The sequence below is a fragment of the Pagrus pagrus genome, assembly GCF_965226575.1.
Source record: "Pagrus pagrus genome assembly, chromosome: 20".
In the NCBI taxonomy this organism is placed as follows: Eukaryota; Metazoa; Chordata; class Actinopteri; order Spariformes; family Sparidae; genus Pagrus; species Pagrus pagrus.
Genome location: NC_140207.1, coordinates 18966860 through 18987709, shown reverse-complemented (window position 1 = coordinate 18987709; position 20850 = coordinate 18966860). Strand labels below are relative to the sequence as shown.

At 40.9% G+C, this 20850-nt stretch overlaps 1 protein-coding gene across 1 annotated transcript; it reads left to right on the top strand.

Moving 5' to 3' along the window:
- Window positions 1–4947: 4947 nt before the first annotated feature.
- Window positions 4948–20570, top strand: LOC311249834 (uncharacterized protein). The gene is made up of 17 exons (XM_084341150.1): window positions 4948–5127; window positions 5951–6091; window positions 6331–6448; window positions 6953–7095; window positions 7865–7942; window positions 8200–8289; window positions 8371–8545; window positions 8861–9083; window positions 12709–12854; window positions 13847–14028; window positions 15393–15533; window positions 15940–16057; window positions 16517–16659; window positions 17695–17772; window positions 18267–18356; window positions 18460–18640; window positions 20097–20570. Exons 1-17 carry the CDS (start codon window positions 4951–4953, stop codon window positions 20339–20341), a joined length of 2469 nt encoding a protein of 822 aa, XP_084197276.1. The 5' UTR covers window positions 4948–4950; the 3' UTR covers window positions 20342–20570.
- The last annotated feature ends 280 nt before the right edge of the window (window positions 20571–20850 follow it).

Sequence of the window (20850 nt, the reverse complement as noted above, 5' to 3'; positions counted from 1 at the left end):
TAAATGGCAAACGGACTGCCTGTTTATATCACTATTGTCCAAACTGCTTTACAATGTATGCCTCATATTCACCCATGACCCATCCAAACACACACATTCATAGTTTGATGGAGGAGGCAACCTTGTAAGTTGCCAACTTGCTGATCCAGAGCAATCTGGAGTTAGTGTCCAAGTCAGTGAGCCTTTGACAAAATGTACAGAGGAGCCAGGGACTGAAAGTGGGACATTTCAATTACCAGACATGGCTTTATTGCTCCACAAAGATAACCAAGATGTTTAAATGCAAATAACACACAATGATGACGAACTTTTTCTGAAGATTTGTCTTCATCAGGCTCTTTGCTGTCTTGGGAGAGGAGGGAAGAGGACGACGGCTGTGGCTTGAAAGAACGACAACACACATTTGAGCATGTAAATAGACAGATAGGTGGACAGATACGCTGTCCTGTGTCAATTTCAGAGCCGATTGCATGAATTTTTTTATTGCTTCCTCTGGGCAGTGTTGCCAGATCAGATTGACAGTTTCCAGCCCAATCACATCTTAGAACCCGCCCAATCCAATAAAAACCAGCCCAAACCACGAAGTTGCCAGACACCTGTGTAAAACCCGTAAAATCACAACACATGCAATAGGAAACACATCCAGAGCTTCATATCTGCATCAAATAACCACAGATAAATGATAGACAAATAGGTTTTTGCAAATTGCAACCAACAAGAGTGCAGTAAATCAACCATAGGCTACACAAATTTCAAAATGAACCTCTGGCATCCTAGCGCCAGGCCCAGTAATAATGCCAGCTGCACTTTTAAGCCGTGTAGGCCTAATACATTTCATTATTTACATGACAAATGACCTGTATGAGGACTACATGCAAAACAATTTAAAACAAAACAAAATTATGCACACACAGAGCGCCTCTCCCTCCCTCTCTTTTTCTCCTCCCTCCCTCCCTCCCTCCTTCTCTTTTTCTCCTCGCTGCTTTCCACCCCTGTGGTGCTGAAAGACGCACAGCGACCTGGCCGTACAGCAGCTGATTGAGATTCCGAACACACAAAACCACGAAAAACTAGTTTTTAATTCAACGACCAAATGCCATAGAGTAAGTTACCACGATCTATTAATTTTTTTAAAGAGAGAGAGAGAGAGAGAGATGTTTTCACAATGTTAAAAACTCGCCAAATGTGGACAAAAGCAGCCCAAATTTTATTCACCCGCCCAATGTATTTTTTTCCCCCTCTGGCGTAAACAAAAGTTGCCCAATCTGGCAACACTGCTTCTGGGTTGTTCTGTTCTTCCTGTCGCGCATGCTGCGGCTCTCTGGAGATCCAGTATGGTTTCCTTCAGAGTTTTGTTTTCGTTTGAGGTAGTTTCCACTTTGGTAGTGACTGCATTAATGGTGAGTTTGACATCCTTATTTTCCATCTGTAAAGTTTCGAGCTGTGACTGGGTGTATTCGAGACTGGTTTTTAGGTCTTTTATGTCCGCGTGTAGTATTTCCAGGATTGAAAGTTTATTATTTATGGACTCAAGCACACTGACCTCGATAGCCGTGGTCCCACCATCATCCGTTTCTGGGGGCCAGTCTCGTCGTGGCTGTTTCTGCGGCCGCCGAAGCTCAGCTGGTAAAAGTAGGCTACTCGTCCAGGAAGTGCTACAGTATAGGTTATCCTGAGTATGTGTTAGTGATTCGGGGAAGATAGCCGGGTCTTTTTTAGTCGGATTTGAGAGTTGTTTGTGAGTTGTTTACGTCTTGTTTCGTTCGTCGTCTCACCGAGACGGATGAGACATCTTTCTTGTCAAAATGATCAATACTTTCCTTAAAAACCTGTTGTATATCACCTGATACATGTATTCTGCCCTCTAGTGGATTATCATCCCACTGCAGGCGGTGGCGGGGCTTTTTTGGCCTTTTCAAAATGGACACCGTCATTAAATCATCCACACACTTTTGGCAGGAAAATCTTTGCTAATTTTCGAGAAGATTAACATTTTTATTGTTACTAATTTTTTTAAATAAATAGTTTCTGTATTGAAACGATGCATAATTACTTAATAATTCATTCTTTATATTACAGTTAAATCGTGTTAAAAACGTGTGTATCAAATTTGATACTGCAGGTAGCTATATAAGGTGCGTTATCCCTGAACGGTCATGTGACATTTTTATAATGTAATCTACATCATGCCTACCACAATACAAACAAACACTATTTTGATGATTTAATTAATCTAATTAATGACTGAAATGCCATCTTAAAATACAATTTGGGTATTTTCACAATAACAATTCCTCTGAAATCATAATCGCTATGCTGTATTGACCAATTTGTTATGTGTGTAATTTTAGATGTCAAAAAGAATAGAGGAAGAAGTTGATGCACGATAGTTGATGGCGATTCAAGTGACATCGAGCAGTTAGGGGAAGATGATGAGGAGGAATGGACTCCTCAGGCCATGCATGATGATGGAAGTTCAGATAGCAGTGATGAGGAAGAGCATCAAGATGAAAGTGTAGCCCAGACAAGCATGGAAGTTGAGGTCCCAACAACAACACAAGACAGAGATGCAAGCATGCACCGGCAATCACTTCTCACATGTCTACTGTGAGAGGTGTAAGGTGCATCTTTGCCTGAGCAAGGACAGAAACTGTTTTTGTGCCTACCACAAAGTGAAATAAAAAGGCTGTGAAAAGTTTTATGTAAAAAAAAAACCAAAGAGAAAAACTGCCTGAAATGTTCTATATTTTCAAAATGTGGCATAATTTGTTTTGTATCTTAAATTAACATTGTTGTGAGCAAAAAGTTGCCAAAAACGCCCAATGTATCAAATGTGATACAAAAAATATATCACAAACAAAACGATATGGCAACATTTTTTGGGACGATTTTGTTAAAAGGTTTATAAACATCTCAGTTCCACAAAAATCAGAATTTTCTGGCTATTTTTTCCCTTAGGTAAAGTCAGCAGAAATGCATCCATCCACCCACCTATGTGCTCACTGTGAGGTCTGTGGATTAACCAGGTCATGATTTATGAAAAGAGACAGATTGCTATCTAGTTACATTAAATTTGAGAGAAGACGTCTCAGCAGCAGACATCTCCAAAACTCCACACACCTTGATGAGAGGGCTGACAGATTGCATCTTCATTCCCTTTTGTGTCTTCAAGAGCGTGGTGACGTGTGAATGTAAAAATGGCATTTTCATTATAGTGCAACTTAAATAAAACTTAATAGGCATGTTATAGGCTGCATTGTCTATACTGCATTTTGATTTTCAATTTTTTGAATCTAAATTTGAATATTGTCTCCACAGTCTTAGAAAATATCAAATTCCATTATCATGGTCATCGTCCAATTCTCAGAAAAATGCATTTTCATGTTGTGTCCAAAAGGCCCCCCACTTCCTCCTTTACAGCCGTAATAATAACTACAGCCATTAGAGGTCCCCACCTAAAAAGAAGAATTAATAAGGGTTGTGATGACCTGCTTTCACAGTAAACCTATTTGTTTTTTTTTCTGGTGACGATGTGCTGTTTTCTTAAGATGGTCCCTCACAGACACATCTGGTGGAACATGACATTGATGTTGGAGACGCGGCACCGATAAAGCAGTCCTTCTAAGAAACCTCCCCTGAGAAACGAGAGCAGTTGGACGTTAAATAAATGTTAGAAAATCCTGCCAAAATCTACCAGCCAGACAGCTAGCCTGCCCTCAGATGGAGGATTATGTGGTGGTTAGTGCTGCAAAGATTATAAGTAAACTTGATCTCTTTAAAGGTAACTGGCAAACCCTATTTAATCACCTGGCCTGGGAATGCCTCTTCATGAACCTGGTAAAGTGTGAGTTTGCTAAGGCCATGGTGACAAACATTGGTATGGTGGTTGGGCAGGGTAAATTATGTCTTGTAACAGCCAAAGTAAAGGCAATGAAGAACAGGGAGCTGATCCGATTTCTTGGAATGATAGGTTACGACCAGGGGTTTTAGTCTCAGCAGTTGTTGCCTCTCTGACTGACCTCATGTTCCAGATCAGATCTTTGTCAGAGAGCTTTTGATGATGTTAAAGCTCTTCTCACCTGAGCTCCTGTGCTTGAAGCCCCATGCCATTGAATGCCATCACAGTGAATGCTGGCAATATGGGTGCTGTTTAACTCCGACCAGTTTAACTCCTACCAGCTGAATTACTCAATAGTAGAGGCAAGACAAATGACTTTACCGTGGTTGGGTGTGTCTTTGACTGATATTTCTACTTTTCACACTTTTCTCAAGTTGTGACAAGACCTTTGTGAAATTGGTGTGTCTTTTATAAGAGGTTGTCAAACAGAACAGAAGGCGTCCTTCTGCTGATTTTTCAAAATCACTTGTGACTTGAAGACCTGTTACTTGATTATTAATTGATTTTGATGATGATGATGTGAAAAGAGGCTTAATATGCAACTTGCAGTTCTTGATTTCTCCCCTTTTCACCCGGTTTCCAATGACAACATGTCAACCAGTGATGGACGTTGTATTGAGTCTGGTGATATTTCACTTTTGTTTAAATCTGAATCAGTTTTGATTTTTGCGGGAAAAAATGACTTATAATGAGCTGCTCTGAGCTAATCTTATATGTACATATGACATCTCTCTAGAAAGTTGCATGTTAGAGACTTATTTTGCCCGGACCCTCGTGCTAAAGGTATCCCGTTCAGCAGCTTTGTAATCCAGCCTTGAATTGCAGTGTCTTTTGGGAGACGTAAAAATAAACCCATAATGATCCAATGCTGAATGTCTTCTGTGATTATTTATCCATTTTTCATGTTGTTATTGCTGTTGTTGTCAGTAAGATCGGCTTTGAGTTGTTCATATGTCACATAATCAGTGTGTCTTGTCTAAACAGGAGACTTACACGCTACAGTTTATCATGTGTTAAATAATGCACTGTCATTCTTTTCTGTATTAGACAAAATGGCAACATCAACCCCGCTATCTGAGGCCAACTCCACCTTCGCTCTGGCTTTGTTCAAAAAGCTGAGTGAGGACAACAAGACCGCGAATGTCTTCTACTCCCCTTTCAGCGTCTCTTCAGCCCTGGCTATGGTGATGCTGGGGGCCAGAGGCAACACAGCCACACAGATGTCAGAGGTACAGAAGACTCACACACAGACACACACTCACGCACATACTCACTCACACACACACAGTTACAGTTCTCATGTGAAAACACCCATTTGGACTGCAGTATTGATATAGTTTTGATATACACCCAGATGTCATGTCAAGACAGTTAATCTTGTGCATCATCGTGTTGGAGTTTTGCCACCACATTATTGCTTCAGAATGATAAGAAGCAGGCATCGAAGTGTGGCAGAGAGGCTCAGCTGAGACAGACACAGCTGAGTTTACAACTTGTGCTGTGACAAGTACGAGCCTCTCGTCCATGGCGCCTTAAGCACTGAACCCTCAAGGACCTAGTTTATATCACTTGGTAAGTGTTTAATTGAGAGAGGTTGCAAGGGCCCGAAATGGTATAAATTTCAAGTTAATGAAATGAATCCACCCAGAGCCTGGACTAGAGCAGGTGCAGATGATGCAGCAGGTCGCCCAAAAGCCACAGATTCCCCAGGTTTGGCCTTTGGTCTCTTTACAGCAACTAATGACACAGTGACACCAAAATCATCCAGTTTTGTCCATTAATACCAGACAGCATTCCATGCAAGCACATTAGCATTGACAAATTGAGTAGTATTTATAAAAGGACAGCAGTAATATCCAAGTATTAATTAACTCTGTCAGCAGTTTTAGCCATTAAGTTGCAAAAAGTGTTCAGTTTTCTATTAATAGTTGCCTCAACAGAGCGTATGCATGGAGAAGCAGGGTTAATGATGATTATTGGTGTCTATTATCTTTAGCACAAGGTAGCTCAGTGTGTCTTTATCATACGCATGTCTTTTCTGGCTGTTTGCAGTGCCTGAAACCCCAGAGCAGTCAAGATGATGTCCACGCTAAGTTTGCCAAACTGCTGAGTGATCTCAACAAGGCAGATGCTCCTTATACCCTCAGTGTGGCCAACAAGCTGTATGGGGAGCAGTCCTACCAGTTTGTTAAGGTGTGTGTGTGTCCAACCAAGTCCTTAACAAAGAAATCTACTGTCCAGATGCATTAAACAACTTTAACAAATTCTCCACAGGCTTGTATCTGTAACTGAGACGTACGGGGAGGGTCTTTTTGTTATTTCACGTTTTTTATTGACATAAACATATGGCCAATAAAAAAGTGATTAATAGATGTAAATTGCTACAAATGGTTACAAAGAGCCCCTTTAAAATGTGCTGTTTATCATTCCAGGATTTCTTAGCAGAAACCAAAAAGCACTACAATGCTGAGCTGGAGTCTGTCGACTTCAGAACCAAAGCCGAGGCGGCCAGGGTCAACATCAATAGCTGGGTGGAGAAGCAGACGCAAGGTAGATCTTACATTAACTAACAGGGCTCTATGTAGTTTTGGAGAAGAAATTCGAACTCAAAATTTTAATAATTACAATGTTAATGGGGTATTAATACAAACTCAAAAATGTATTTTTCCATAAGAACAAGCTGTTCTCAGAGGAAAATAAGATCCCCAGAACACTGTTGGAAAGGTGGCAGGGTCCTCGAAGAGGTGGAGTGTGGTTGCAGCCGTACAGTTGTCATGAAGAGATAGATTAGGTATAGGGACCAAAACCGTTTTTTGTAACAGGCTGTAAACTTGCTTATTTCTGCTGTAAAGTTGGGCATTTTAACATGGACTATTTCAACATTACATTGTTTTCTATATGTTCAGGTTCCCAGTTTAATTTCTATCCTATATCAAGCAACTACAACTTCTAGTATTTGTAAGCGAATAAGATACCAAATATTTACTGAATTTTTGATGAAAACGTTGCTAGATCCTGTGGATGATGGTGGTTTTGCTCATTACTGTTCACCAGATAAAATCAAGGACTTGTTGGCCCAGGGTGTTGTGGATGACATGACCAAGCTGGTACTCGTCAATGCCATCTACTTCAAAGGCAACTGGGCCAAACAGTTCAAGGAGGAAGTTACTGAGGATGCTCAGTTCCGAATCAACAAGGTAACACAGCACAAAGACAGCACTGAACGAAGAAACACAGGAACAAAAGCAGCATTCTGGGTTTATGAAATGATTTTGCTTGATACTGCACAGTTTACATGAGGTTTGTAATTCTGTAGCTGGCACTCTGATAGTAGACATGTTGATTCAGCTAGGTCTAAATACAGCTTGAAAGTGATACTTGTCATTATGATGCATCGTGTTTGTAATTCAATCTGCTGCAGCTTCACAGCATCATGTAGAAATGAAACCATTGGTGTGCAAACTGCCCCAAACTTGGAAAGTTCACTTTGAGGACAGTGCCAACGTTGATGCAATGTCCTATAATCGTTCATGGAGTTTTTGTTTTAGACATGGAAAGTCAAGTATTTTAACTGATTCTGGGGAAAGTTAACTAAAGTGGTCGCTAAAGGACAAGAGTAAGACTGGAAATGACTGACTTCTTTTCTTTTAGCCCTCAGATGCATTTAAAGACTGGGCGATACAAATATCTGTTTGGGAAAATTTCCATTTTCCATATACAGTGGAACAGGACCCCAGTCCCCCCCACAATGAACATCACTAGGTTAATCATGTGTCCATTAGTGATATGAAACTATGAATGTGCTGATTAATTCAGCTCACAACTATGATGTGTGTATAATATCATAAGTCGGAACTATAATGATGGAATTAAGCAGAAGGCCATACATGCTGTTTAGAGAGTGTCATTTCCGAGGGAATGAATGACTCCAAGAAAAGTGCTCGTTCTTTTTGCTGTTTTGGTTAGAATGACGCAAAGCCGGTGAAGATGATGAGACAGACAAGTAAATTCCATTTCAACGATGTTCCTGGGGTCAACTGTAAGGTATGTCCATGTCCATGTTTGTCTGCCATGAGATTTGATATTTGAATATTTTGTGAAGAGTTTTAAATGAAAAATGGTGGACAGATTAACCCAAAGAACTATTGGCCACATTTTGGTGAGGAGTCAAACCATCAGGCTCATGGTTTTAAGGATAATTTCCAAAGCCGTAACTATTAAACTCATAAAAGCAGGGACTTTTTCAGATTGGTGTTTACTTTTTAAATGAAATAAAAATAAAACAGAATGTTTCTGGACAGATCCTAGTGATGCCCTACAAAGGGAACGACCTCAGCATGCTCATCTTCCTGCCTAACGAGATAGAGGATGACACCACAGGCTTGGAGAAGGTAGGACAAATATACACACACAGTAAACAAATGCACAATTTTTAAGAGACAGACTAATAATTGAAATTGTATCCACACTAGGTGGAGAAGGCGCTGACCTATGAGAAATTTATGGAATGGACAGAAAAGATGTATGAAGTTAAGGTGGAGGTGAGCCTGCCTCGATTCAAGATGGAGGAGAAGTACGACCTGAACGATGTCCTGATCAGCATGGGCATGGTGGATGCTTTTAATCCTGCAATGAGTGACTTCTCTGGTGAGACATCTGTCATAAGTATATGCTGAATAATTATTTCAAGAGCACAACAAGACGAATAAGAGACCTCCACTTACCTAATGGAAATCCAAACATCATCTGTTGACAATCTAAGAATAGATTAGAGAAGTGCAGTGAAAAGACACTCAAATGAAAACATTATCCATCACCTGGTAAACAAAAATTAAAATGATTAGTCTACCGAAAACAAAGTTTGCAAAACAAGCATGATGTAAATTGAAACCACTCATGTAGTCTGCAGAATGTATTTACTGTGCGTGGAAAAGCAACAGACTCTCTCCTCTCTGCTGACAGGAATGTCTACCACCAACGACCTGTCCCTGACAAAAGTCGTCCACAAGGCCTTCGTGGAGGTCAACGAGGAGGGAACCGAGGCTGCTGCTGCCACTGCTGCCGTCGTGGTATCCGAATCCTTGGTAATTGGTCCCATCTTCAAAGCAGACCACCCCTTTCTCTTCTTCATTCGACATAACGACACCAAGAGCATTCTCTTTGCTGGCCGGTTCTGCTCCCCTGAGTAAGCAGACCTGTATGTCCTGAATGGATTATACAATGGGCCTCCTATAAGAGCAGGAGACACAATCTCTTTTTGCTTGGTTTGGACATAATTAGCAAGTTAACTATACAGGCGTACTTCAATGATGATCACTTCAATTGACCCTTATAGGTCCCGCCCATTTTTTCTCTGTGGTCCAATAACAGTCAAGCAAGTTTAGTACCTCGGACAACTTCAACATTTACTGTTAAACTTAAATTACTGAAGGTATGACTAGCTACCTCATTTCCAACTCCAAATATGGAGCTACAGATGGAGCACAGCCAGTTTCTGATTTTTTTGTGCAAGACGTCCGGTCAAGCACAGGACACAAGCACTTGTTGAGCTTCCATTCAATATCAATTTTCATGAAACTGACCCTTATTTGAAATCTACACAGCTCATGTGAAATATTGTCAGAAGTGAAGTGTGGTGCTTGAACTTTTCTGCTTTATAGTTTGCCATCGGAAAGTCTAAAGAGATGCAATGCATTTTTGGGGCACCTGAGTATGTGCAGTAAACTGACGCCGTATAATTAGAAATTAGAAAAATTCAAGTACAAACACACCACATTCTCAATATGACATCATCGTCAATATGAATTGAAGTGTGGCTCAAAAACAGGAAGTTGACCAACTTTTAAAAAAATAAATAAAAATGATGGATATAGTAGAATCTGGGAGGCATGTGTCCTCTTCCAAGCTTGGTTTATAAGAGCGGTGAGGCTCCTATCAACCCTGCTTTCATTTGCATGTGACTGGGAAACTTCCCAGCCAGCCTGGTGTCTTCAGGATCTGTTAAACTGTCACCAATTCCACCTCTTCAGACATGGCCTAGAGTTCACAAAGAGCTGCTCACTCAGGACCTAGGACCCCAGGGTGCCGTTGCCTGTGTAGATGCTAATTTACATTCAATTCAATTCAAAAAACTTTATTTGTCCCCGGGGGGGCAATTCAAGGCAAGGCACGTGGAGCAGTTGTACACAACACTTAACAGATATACAACACAACACAGAACAGTCAGCTAGTTAAAATAAAAATAAAAAATATAAAAAAGGTATAAAATATAAAAAGGTATGAATAGAAGAAAGGGATATAAGCAGTATCTACATGCCTGTCTGGTAATTAACACTACTGTCCTCTTCATCCAAGAGCAGAGGAAACAATCCTTGGACAATAGTGTGTTCATTTTGATTCCTGGTTTCATTTCACTGTGCCCGTTCAAACCAGGAATCAATAAATGGATCTATCTAATGCTCATGACTTGCCACTCATAACATTTCAAACCTGAATTAATATTGTTTATCAGGCACTTCCTAATATGTATTATATTGTTAATTCATCATTGAGAAGCTTAGAGTGCCACCTTGTCAAATCTGTAAACCTCAACCTCTTAACAGACATTGATAATGATTTAATAATATTTAAATTAAATGAAAGTTTGATATCTGAAAGGGACACAGGGAAGGAGTGAAGGGTCACCTCTGATGACATCACACGTCACCTCCCAGTCTCAAGACTCCTTTAAAGAAAGGATAGCTAAGAAGCAAGAAGATACAGCCAAGAGCCTCAAATCTACAGGCGTTCTCTTGACCCCCATGGTAGGGCCACCGGCCCCCGCCTTGACCTCAGCTGCATGCTGGCAACAAGAGCATGCATGGTGAAAAGAACTTCGAGGCCAGATGTCCGCTGCACCTTTGTGTCCTGCCTCCACAAAGTCAGGGATGAAGAAACTAAAGACTGCCTGCACAAAGGGTGCATGAAACAGAGAGAGACGGATGTAGGACCCCCACGGCAGCAAAGGCCGACTGGAGGATCGCGGCAACACCTCCTACCTGTTCATCCTCATCAGACATAACGTCTCCTCCTTCCCCTGCAGCCTCCTCAAGTTTAAGAAACTTTCCAAGGGTTGAATAAGGTTGATGGTTTACAGATTTAATAAATACTCTCAATACAAACACAGTCTGTTTTAATGTTTCTCCGTTCAGGGTTCGATTGTGTTGTTGAACACAGCTCCATTTGCATCTGCTCTAAACCCCCAAAGCTCTTTGTTCTTAAGTGTCTCATCACCGCAGTTTAGTTTACAGTATGTGTTGTTGTTGTTGTTGTCAGGTCTTTTTAGTAAATACATGTTTGACTATAAAGTCGTTGTTTGTGGTTTCTGTACATTTTACAGTTCGGTCACTGAGCGCATTCCGATTTTGCCAACGCTTTACTTAAATTACAATTAATTATTTCCCCTGAATTAATATGTGTTAATAGACCCACTCTTGTGTGATCAACAAGAGGTTTCACTGTGTTATTGTACTGAATATGAGGTCATATCGCTGGTCGAGAGAATAACAGTAGTCTGTATAATAACCTTTATTTACGAAGTACTAATACTAAAATTACTAAACCTCCAAAAGCAACACTTGATACCCTGACCATGTGGAAGGCGTTGTGTTTATTCCTGTCCCAAAAACCAAGAAATATTTGTCCAATGTAAAGAGTGGATAAGGTTGTGCGGTAGACCTTACCATCAGCTGAACATCAACACCATTACCACTAGTTGTCCAAAGGTAACATTACAATGAACAATCACGTTACATTGATGCCACAATTTTCATGGACACGTCACATTATGCAGAGTCACATCTTAGGTTGGCCAATGTTCATAAAATGCTAGTTAAAGTACAACAGTCAGTCGGTCTGTCATGTTAGTCAGGAATAAATACATGGGGTACTTTATTCATCTCAAGAGGGGGTAAAGGGGACATACCCAGCAGTGTGTGGCTTCTCTTGTTTCCCTTTTAGACCGGAATGACTTGACCTTAATGTGCATTGTGTTCATAAAACGTAACATTGTGAATATATCCTTCCACCATGTTCTGTCTCCGGTGAGTGGCAGTTTCTTTATAGTTGTTTAAAAAAAAAGCAATAAATAGCAACTGTGACCAGCAAGTACACGTAGACTGAACTAATCTGTTTCACTACATCGGTGAGAACCCAAAACAAAGCGATTTTGCTACACAATTAAATACAAAAAAATTTGGCAGCAAACACGTCACATGAAATGAACCTCTTTTTGCATCAATCGGGAGCTTTTGATCTTTCGACTGCGACTGTAGCTTCCCTTGCCATCAATAAGAAGTCTCCAAACAGGTCTAATGATTTTTTCTTGGAAACTAAAATTAAAAAACATAAACACAAAATGTAAGTGTTTGACACTATAAACATGTCCTTACATTTCTACTGAAATGTAGACTTGTAGACTAGACTTGGTCAGCCTCCTTGTCTCTCTGATATCGATAGGCTGTTTTACCATAACCACAAAAGTAGGCAATTGCTTGGGGCCTCCTCCGCTATGGGGCCTCGAGCCTTGTGAAATGACTGATAATATGCAGCTACTGTAATAAATAGAAATAACTGTCTACATGTAAATCAATCCACATTTCACATTTAATGGACTATTCCACCTTTGCATGCTGTGATGCTGCATTTGGACAGTCACTAACATTAGCGAAGCGATTATTCTGAAAGTGGATCTGAGAAAAGAAAAAGGAAGACACAGGATGCCCGGTTTAAGGAAAGTGTGCCTAAATTGACAAAATCTTTTTGTAAAACAGCCACAGACTCCAAAACCACAGAGGACCGACCACAGGCGCTCAGACAGCTCTAGCTCAGCGTCCAGCAGCCACAATTACAACAACACCGCGATCACAGAGCAACCACCTGAGCAGTGACAGCGACAGTGACAGCTGCAAATCAGTGGGTGAGACTGTGCTCTTTAGTGAAGACCCCACACTGTGGCCAGTTAAATTGAAATATAAAGAGAGAATTGAAATTGTAAAAAAAACAAATAAGAGTTATCTAGTTCCCAAGCAATACAGACATGAGCCCAAGAAGGTTTATAAGAGAAAACAGAGAGAAAATAACAAGGAAGTGGCTAATGTATTCAGTCAGGGCAGATGCTGCATTTTGTTGTAGCTGTTGTGTTTGCCCTGCTGATATTAACTTTACTATTTATAAACACACTCCTCTACCAGGTAATAAAAAGCGCCAGGCTGACCAAAGTACGTGTGGAAAACTACTCCTGCTAGTTTCTCCCGTTAGAACTGACAGTTCATTGGCCACTGATTCATATCAGTGACATCTGAGAACTCAGAAGATCGTTGACCAAATGTTTTTGGCCATGTCAGGTAGTAAATACAATCAGCTGGCTCAAACATAAGTCTGCCTGTAACAGTAAGGATTCTGATCACTTGATGACCTTTGGCAGTCAGTCAGTGAGTAGAGGGTTTGGTTATGATTGTTGTGGATTTAAGGCATGACAGCAGTCATTTGATGATCTAGGAAACACACAAATATTTTCCACTATACTGCTACCAAACAGGTGAGTTCTCAAAAAGTCTCAGTGTGATATTTATGTTTTTGAATCTGGTTGACTTTATGTCTGGTAACGGAAGAGCCTGTGTTTTCCAGCATAATTCTGTTATGTTAGAATATTTATCAGTTCCTGTTGTTGAATGTAGGTACAGTGAAGGATCAAATGGGAAACAACATCATGGGATTAACATCATCGTTGAATGGTATGTTTACAAAGACTTACTAACGTATCCTGTGTAGTATGTCCTTAAATCAGAATTACAGGTCCATTTATTATTTCAATGTTCCGAGGAGAAAGTGAAACTTTTCACATAATGGGTTCTCACATGCAGGTTTTAGCGTAATGATTCATGCTCGTCATTCTTTTCTTGGCATCAGATACAATGGCATCACCAACCCCTCTATCCAAGGCCAACACCGAGTTCTTTCTGGCTTTGTTCAAAAAGCTGAGCGAGGAGGACAAGACCAGGAATATCTTCTTCTCTCCTTTCAGCATCTCTTCAGCTCTGGCTATGGTGATGCTGGGGGCGAGTGGCAACACAGCCACACAGATGTCAGAGGTACAACACACCAAGGCCTGCAGTTCACAGGTTCACATGCAAAAAAAAAAAAAAAAAAAAGCTAGCATGCTGCTGCTATAGCATTCACCTCTAACATTAGGCTAACCTCAGCTTTGAGAATGTGCAAGTTGCTACATTAACTCTGTAAAAGTTGATATACCTTGCAGCATATAATGAAATTGGTTAGTGTGCTACCCATAATAATGTTAGTATAACATACAAAAACAAAACTGGAGGTTCAAATGACAAATTAGCATACTGTGCATTTCTGTAGCTAATGTAAGCTGGCTTCATGTGGCTACAATAAGCATGTCCATTTGATCTGATACTTCATCATTTTGGCAGGATTTTGGTTTTGGCAGCTGTAGGCTACAGATAAGGGACATGATTTTGGAAAGTGAAAATTCCCAAGAGGTAGCCAGGCCTACACCACCACTTAAAACTATAGGTAGCTATATAGGCTGACCAGTGCCCAGTTGTCAGTTGCAGAGCGCCTGTCCATCTGTCTCCGGTGAGTGGCAGTTTCTTAATAGGTGTGTTAAAATCAATAAATAGTAACTTTGTTCAGTCAAGTAGACACAGACTGAATTAATCTGTCTTACCACATCAGTATTAACCCAAAACAAAGACATTTCTCTGAGATCTTACTGCAATAAATGGATCAAAAGAACGCCGAAATAACAATATCATAATGCTGCCCTTGTTAAAAGCCTGAATTCATGTTTTATCAGACAGAGTTCGGATCAATCAGAGCTATGTTGTGTTGAGATATATTTCCAAAACTTCCCAGGTCGTCTGACTTTCTTGCTCACTTCCCTGCACGGCAGCTCCTTATTTTGGGGCGGCTGTAGCTCAGGAGGAAGAGCGGGTCGTCTAGTGATCGGAAGGTCACTGGCTTGAATCCCGGCTCCCCCCAGCTACATGTCAAAGCATCCTTGAGCAAGATACTGAACCCCAAATTGCTCCTGATGAGCAGCTGGCGCCTTGCATGGCAGCCTCCGGCATCAGTGCATGAATGTGTGTGTGAATGGGTGAATGTGGCATGTATTGTAAAGTGCTTTGAGCTGTCCGAGAGGACTGGAAAAGCGCTATAGAAATGCAGACCATTTACCATTTATCCTGTCTCAGAGCAAGTAGGTGTGTTAACGCTCTTGGTATCCGCAAAACGGCCATGATTAGTGTTTATTATCCTCTCCTCCATTGTTGTTCATATTCAAAAAATATTGAACTCAAGCCTGGTCTGACCAGTCTGGGAAAAGCTCAACAATTACCTATCTTTCCCAGAATCCCCTACTGCAAGGGTGTGTTCGAATGAATTTAATCAGTGCGTCAGCCTATCTAACATCAATTTAACTTTTCCACAGTGCCTGAAGACACAGGATTGTCAGGATGACGTCCACACACACTTTGCTCAACTGCTAGGCGAGCTAAACAAGGCAGATGCTCCGTATGCCCTCAATGTTGCCAACAAACTGTACGGGGACCAGTCCTACCAGTTTGTCGAGGTGTGTATGTATGCGTCTGTCTGTGTGTGCGCGTGCGTGTATGTGTGTGTATATCTCTGTGTGTTTATATTAAGTGGGCTGGAGTGAATGATAATGAATGACATTAACCTGTTTAGCCCGAGCGGAGACCATACAAATATTTCATTTATGCCGTGTGCCAACTTATTTACTCGGACACAGTGAACAAACATTTCAAGTGTTCCCTTTATTATAATACCTTGATTATTCAAATAGACATTCATCAAGCAGTGACAAAAAATAGAGGCTAGTTCTCAACAGGTTTAAACTGGATGGGTGAGTGAGTCAACAGCAGGCAAGCATACAAGGGAGTGAAGCAAGAGACTGGATGAATCAATGAGATGATTTAGTTAGGGTGAATCCATAAATGTGTAGTTTATGGTTCCAGGGTTTCTTAAAGCAAACAAGGACAGACTACAATGCAGAGCTGGAAGCGGTCAACTTCAAAACCATGTACGAGGCAGCCAGGGCCAACATCAACAGCTGGATGGAGAAGCAGACACAAGGTGCATCACACACACTAACGTACACACCATCAGTTTATTGCATAACCCCTCCATCCCATGCAATCCTGATGACAAAACTTGAGCTGAGCTCCATCTGGTGGAACACCACACTATGGTAATGTTGCCTGATCAGTCTGAAGTTTTAGCTCATCTAGCTCATAGTATGCTGGAGTTTTGGCCCCTTGATTAGAAAGTGTGGTCTGATGACTCACTTCTTCCAAAGTTATCATGGTAATCCTGAGTCAAATTAATCTCTCTTCTACCTGTTTGACAAATATGAATGATGTGGTAAATAGACTTGGTGTCTTTTCTAATTGGCCTCTTTTGCCAATTATTTTCTGTGATTGGAATCACAGCTATTATTTATTTTCTGACTTACAAAGAGTTTGCTTCAGGTTGATTTTTGGTTGGAAACATTGTTGCAGTCTCTGATCCATGTTCTTTTGATACTGTCACCAGGTAAAATTAAAGATGTGGTGGCGGAAGGCATGTTGAACCCAATGACCAAGCTGTTGCTGGTAAATGCCATCTACTTCAAATCCACCTGGGATCGTCCGTTCTTCAGGTTGAGCACTAACGATGCTGAGTTTAAAGTCAACCAGGTCAGACTGTGCAAAGAAAACAGTGAACCTTGACTGACAAATGTCAATCCGAGTCTGTCTGTCTGGGAAACTATATGGAAACATATACAGTGACTAAGGTCCAGTAGGTGGTATGTTCAAGCCTACAGTACAGTGCAGGATATGAAGTATATTAGTTTAGCAATTGGACCTTGAAAGTGATTTTTAAGGTTGTATTGTATCATGTGAAACTCATAAAAAAAAGTCTGTGAGCCTTGAAATGAATGAAAAAACATCTGGCTCTGAACTTGTTGACTTAACTTAACGCTGCATTAATTAACAAGCAGGGACAGAAACCCAAAACAAAGGCAAGAACAATTTTTGATACTGCATTATCACATTTTTATCACTAATAAAGACTAACATGTTAACAAACACCTGTTCTACCAGCTCCTATAACAGATACTTTATGTTTATGTTTACTGACATAGTGCAATCATACAAATACCTGGGTGTTGTGCTGCACAATAAACTGGAGTGGTCTACCGGCTTTACTTCCTGAGGAGGCGCAGGTCCTTTAAAGGAATAGTTCACACTAAAACAAAACTCAGTCATTATCGACTCACCCACATGCTGATGAGGACAGGATGCTGGCAAAACTCCTGGCAATCATGGACAATGTCTCTAACCCCCTCCACAAAACTCTGGACAAGCTTAAGAGCAGCTTCAGCAACAGACTGATTTAACCCCGCTGCCTAAAGGAATGGCACAGGAAATCGTTCCTTCCTGGTGCTATCTCTATCTATCTATCTGTCTGTCTGTCTGTCTGTCTGTCTGTCTGTCTGTCTGTCTGTCTGTCTGTCCGTCCGTCCGTCCGTCTCTCTGTCTGTCTGTCTGTCTGTCTGTCTGTCTGTCCATCTGTCCGTCCGTCCGTCCCATGTTCCTGCAGCGGCTTGGAGTCATTAAATCAATATTAATATCAAAAGCATCGCTCAATGCAGCTTAAAATATGCTGCAGAAGGTTTCATGTATTTTTCTCTATTATTAAAAAGACTTTCCTGTGTTTGCTCTCTTCAGAATAGCAGTAAGCCAGTGGAGATGATGAGCCAGAAGGCTTACTTTCCTTATGTCTTCATTCCTGAAGTCAACTGTCAGGTAATTCAACAACTGATCAGTCACTCAATATGTCATGGAGAGATTGTCTAGGGCACATAGGAATGATCTAATATGACTTGACTCCAAAGACAACGCGAACAATTTTGCTCAAAGTTTGGTAGGGGGAATTTTGTCCTAATATTAATGAACATGTCCCTACCCTCCGGATTCAAACCTACGTCCTTGTGTCAGCTTAAGTTAGAGCCCATGAACACACAGTTCAATCCATTCTTCAATCACTCTTCATGAGCCACATGCACACCAATTTGTCATGTAGAGAATTCAAGAGCTTGACAAGCCGGCAGTAGGCCTACCTAATTATGGATGCCAAGCTGTGATTGGATAATCAGTATTCGGAGGTGGTGTTTAGCAAACCGTCAATGGTCTCTCACACGGTTACACAGAGAAGTGTCATTGGTTTGTTAGTTGCATGTAATCTCATCAGCCATCTTTGCTCAGTTATAAAAAAAATAACAAATGTGCTTGTTGAACAGATCCTAGAGATGCCATACAAAGGGAAGGAGCTCAGTATGCTTATCGCTTTACCGAAGGAGATTGAGGATGATACAACAGGTCTGGAGAAGGTAGGACACACACACACACACACACACACACACACACACACACGTGCGCACACAAAATTTGCACACTGACACAGCTAATTGTTAATATTTTATCCACCCTCAGCTAGAGAAGGAGCTGACCTATGAGAAATTTATGAAGTGGACTCGTCCAGACAAGATGAAAACAGTTGAGGTTGTGGTGGGGCTGCCTAAATTCAAGATTGAGGAGTCGTATGACCTGAACAATGTCCTGAAAAGCATGGGCATGGTGGATGCTTTTGAGGATTCAAAGAGTGACTTCTCTGGTAAGATGGACGGCCCACATTAGAAATACAGTATACATTATACTGTATATTCATATGAACAGTATCACAGTATGTTTTCATTGCCTAGAAATAAAATAAATTGCACCTTAAGGTATTTTTTGTAAAATCTGTGCCTTTACCTATGGAGGTTTTTTAAGACCGTGCCATTACTTATAGTGGACTACTTTTGCATTGTTGAGCTGGTACTTTTTATGTGAATGATCAAATCAAATCAGTTTTATTTATATAGTCAAAAATCACAGTCACATTGCCTCAGTGGGCTTTACAATCTACACAGCGAGCGACATCCTCTGTCCTTAGACCCTCGATTCGAGTTAGGAAAAACTTGCCATACTGAGAAAAAAAACCAACAACCTTTTAACAGGGAAAAAAAGTAGATAAATAAAAATTGGTGTAATAGTACTTCGACCACTGACCAAAGGCTTGTTCTGGATATTGGATGTAATTTCCAGCTGGTCGTTGGTCTACCATTTTTTCTCCTTTTAGTCCTGGAGGTGCCTGAACCAGGCGAGTGGTTGGTACTGCTAGCTTCCTTTATCGTCCACCATGTGCTTCTTGGGTTGCTGAAAAGGCATGCAACAGCCTTCCAGCCACTTCCATTCTAACATATATTTTTTAAATGTGAAATTTATACCACCAAATATATAATGTGCTTTTGTAATGATAAGGTTTGGCTGTTTTTGTTTGTTTTTACCGGCACAGGGACACAATGGACAATTACACGTCTCTTTCCCTCTCTCTCACCTCCATCACCTCTCTTTCTCTTTTTCTTACCTCCATCACCTCTGATAGGCTATTTACATGCTACCGAAGTCTGCTAGAATTAAGTCATGAAAATACAGAGGCTAGCTACTGGGCAGAATTTACGCAATCCAAGGATGAAAAAGCACAAACGTTTCCATAACAACGCATTTTTACACCACTCACTGTAACAGTCAGTAAATTAGCTTTTGTTTTTGTAACTTTATTACCATACCTGTTTTAACTGATGCCGTAGAGACACTGGTCTTCTTCGAAACTGAGTTAATAAGTACGTCTCTGCCTCTCCTTTGGCAATCACACTGACCTGACGCCAGTTGGACTGACTGATTAACAGGGGCATCTCCTCATGTGGGCAATATGGGCAGCCGCCCAGGGTGGCATTTGTGGAGGGGCAGCATGAGCTCCTGCATGAAAAAAAAAATGGAAAAAAAAAGAGAGCGGACAGTCGCCCACAGTAACCTGCTCTGGGCTTATTTCGGCAGATTGACCCTGGTGCCGACCCATTTTGATAAGCTTTGGCTAAAGTAACAAACATCCTCAGTCTCCACTGGTAATCCAAAACACAAAGGCAGCCTGAATATTGATTATTGTGTACTGTGTAAAATATAGCAGCTAAACACATGACAGTGCAGTATTTTGTTGGTTTAAGTTTTTTTTCTCTCCTCTTTGACAGGCATGTCTGAGACCAAAGGCCTGGTACTTTCCAAAGTTGCCCACAAGGCTTTTGTGGAGGTGAATGAGGAGGGAACTGAAGCGGCTGCTGCTACCAACTATGCAGCTATTTATCTGTGTTCAAATATGCATTTAGTCACGTTCAGAGCAGACCACCCCTTCCTCTTCTTCATCCGACATAACAACACCATGAGCATCCTCTTTGCCGGCCGATTCTGCTTGCCTTTGCCAGCACTAGGGCTTTAAGATCAGTGTGACTCAACTGGTTAAGGGTTTCATTCTGACCACTTCACCCTCACATTAACATGCAGAACTATAAAGCGGAAAGAGTCCCATTTATTGGCCAGAGTCCGTTACTTGCAGCTGTGCTTGTGCTAAAGTCCATATCCATATTTTCCTGATGGAAATGACTTTGGAATCTAAATTTATGAGTATAATGAAAGATGATTTTGTCCGCTAATGAATACAAAGTATTGAGACAATATATGCCTGAGCTTGCATTAAGGGAATAAAGGAGTTTGGTTTGAAAAACACTGTGCTGTGTTTTGGTTTAATTACAAAGTAAGACCAGTAGAAGGAGCTGATGATCTCACCTAATGTTTTGGGGATTTGTAATGGTGTTTTAGGTAATTTGTTCAAGCAGTTGAGAAAAAATGCATATCAGTCAAGACAGCAAACATTTGTCTGGGTGTAGGCACCTTTTATGAAGCTGAGTCTATGAATGAATCCACGGTGGAAAACTGATAAAGGGGCAT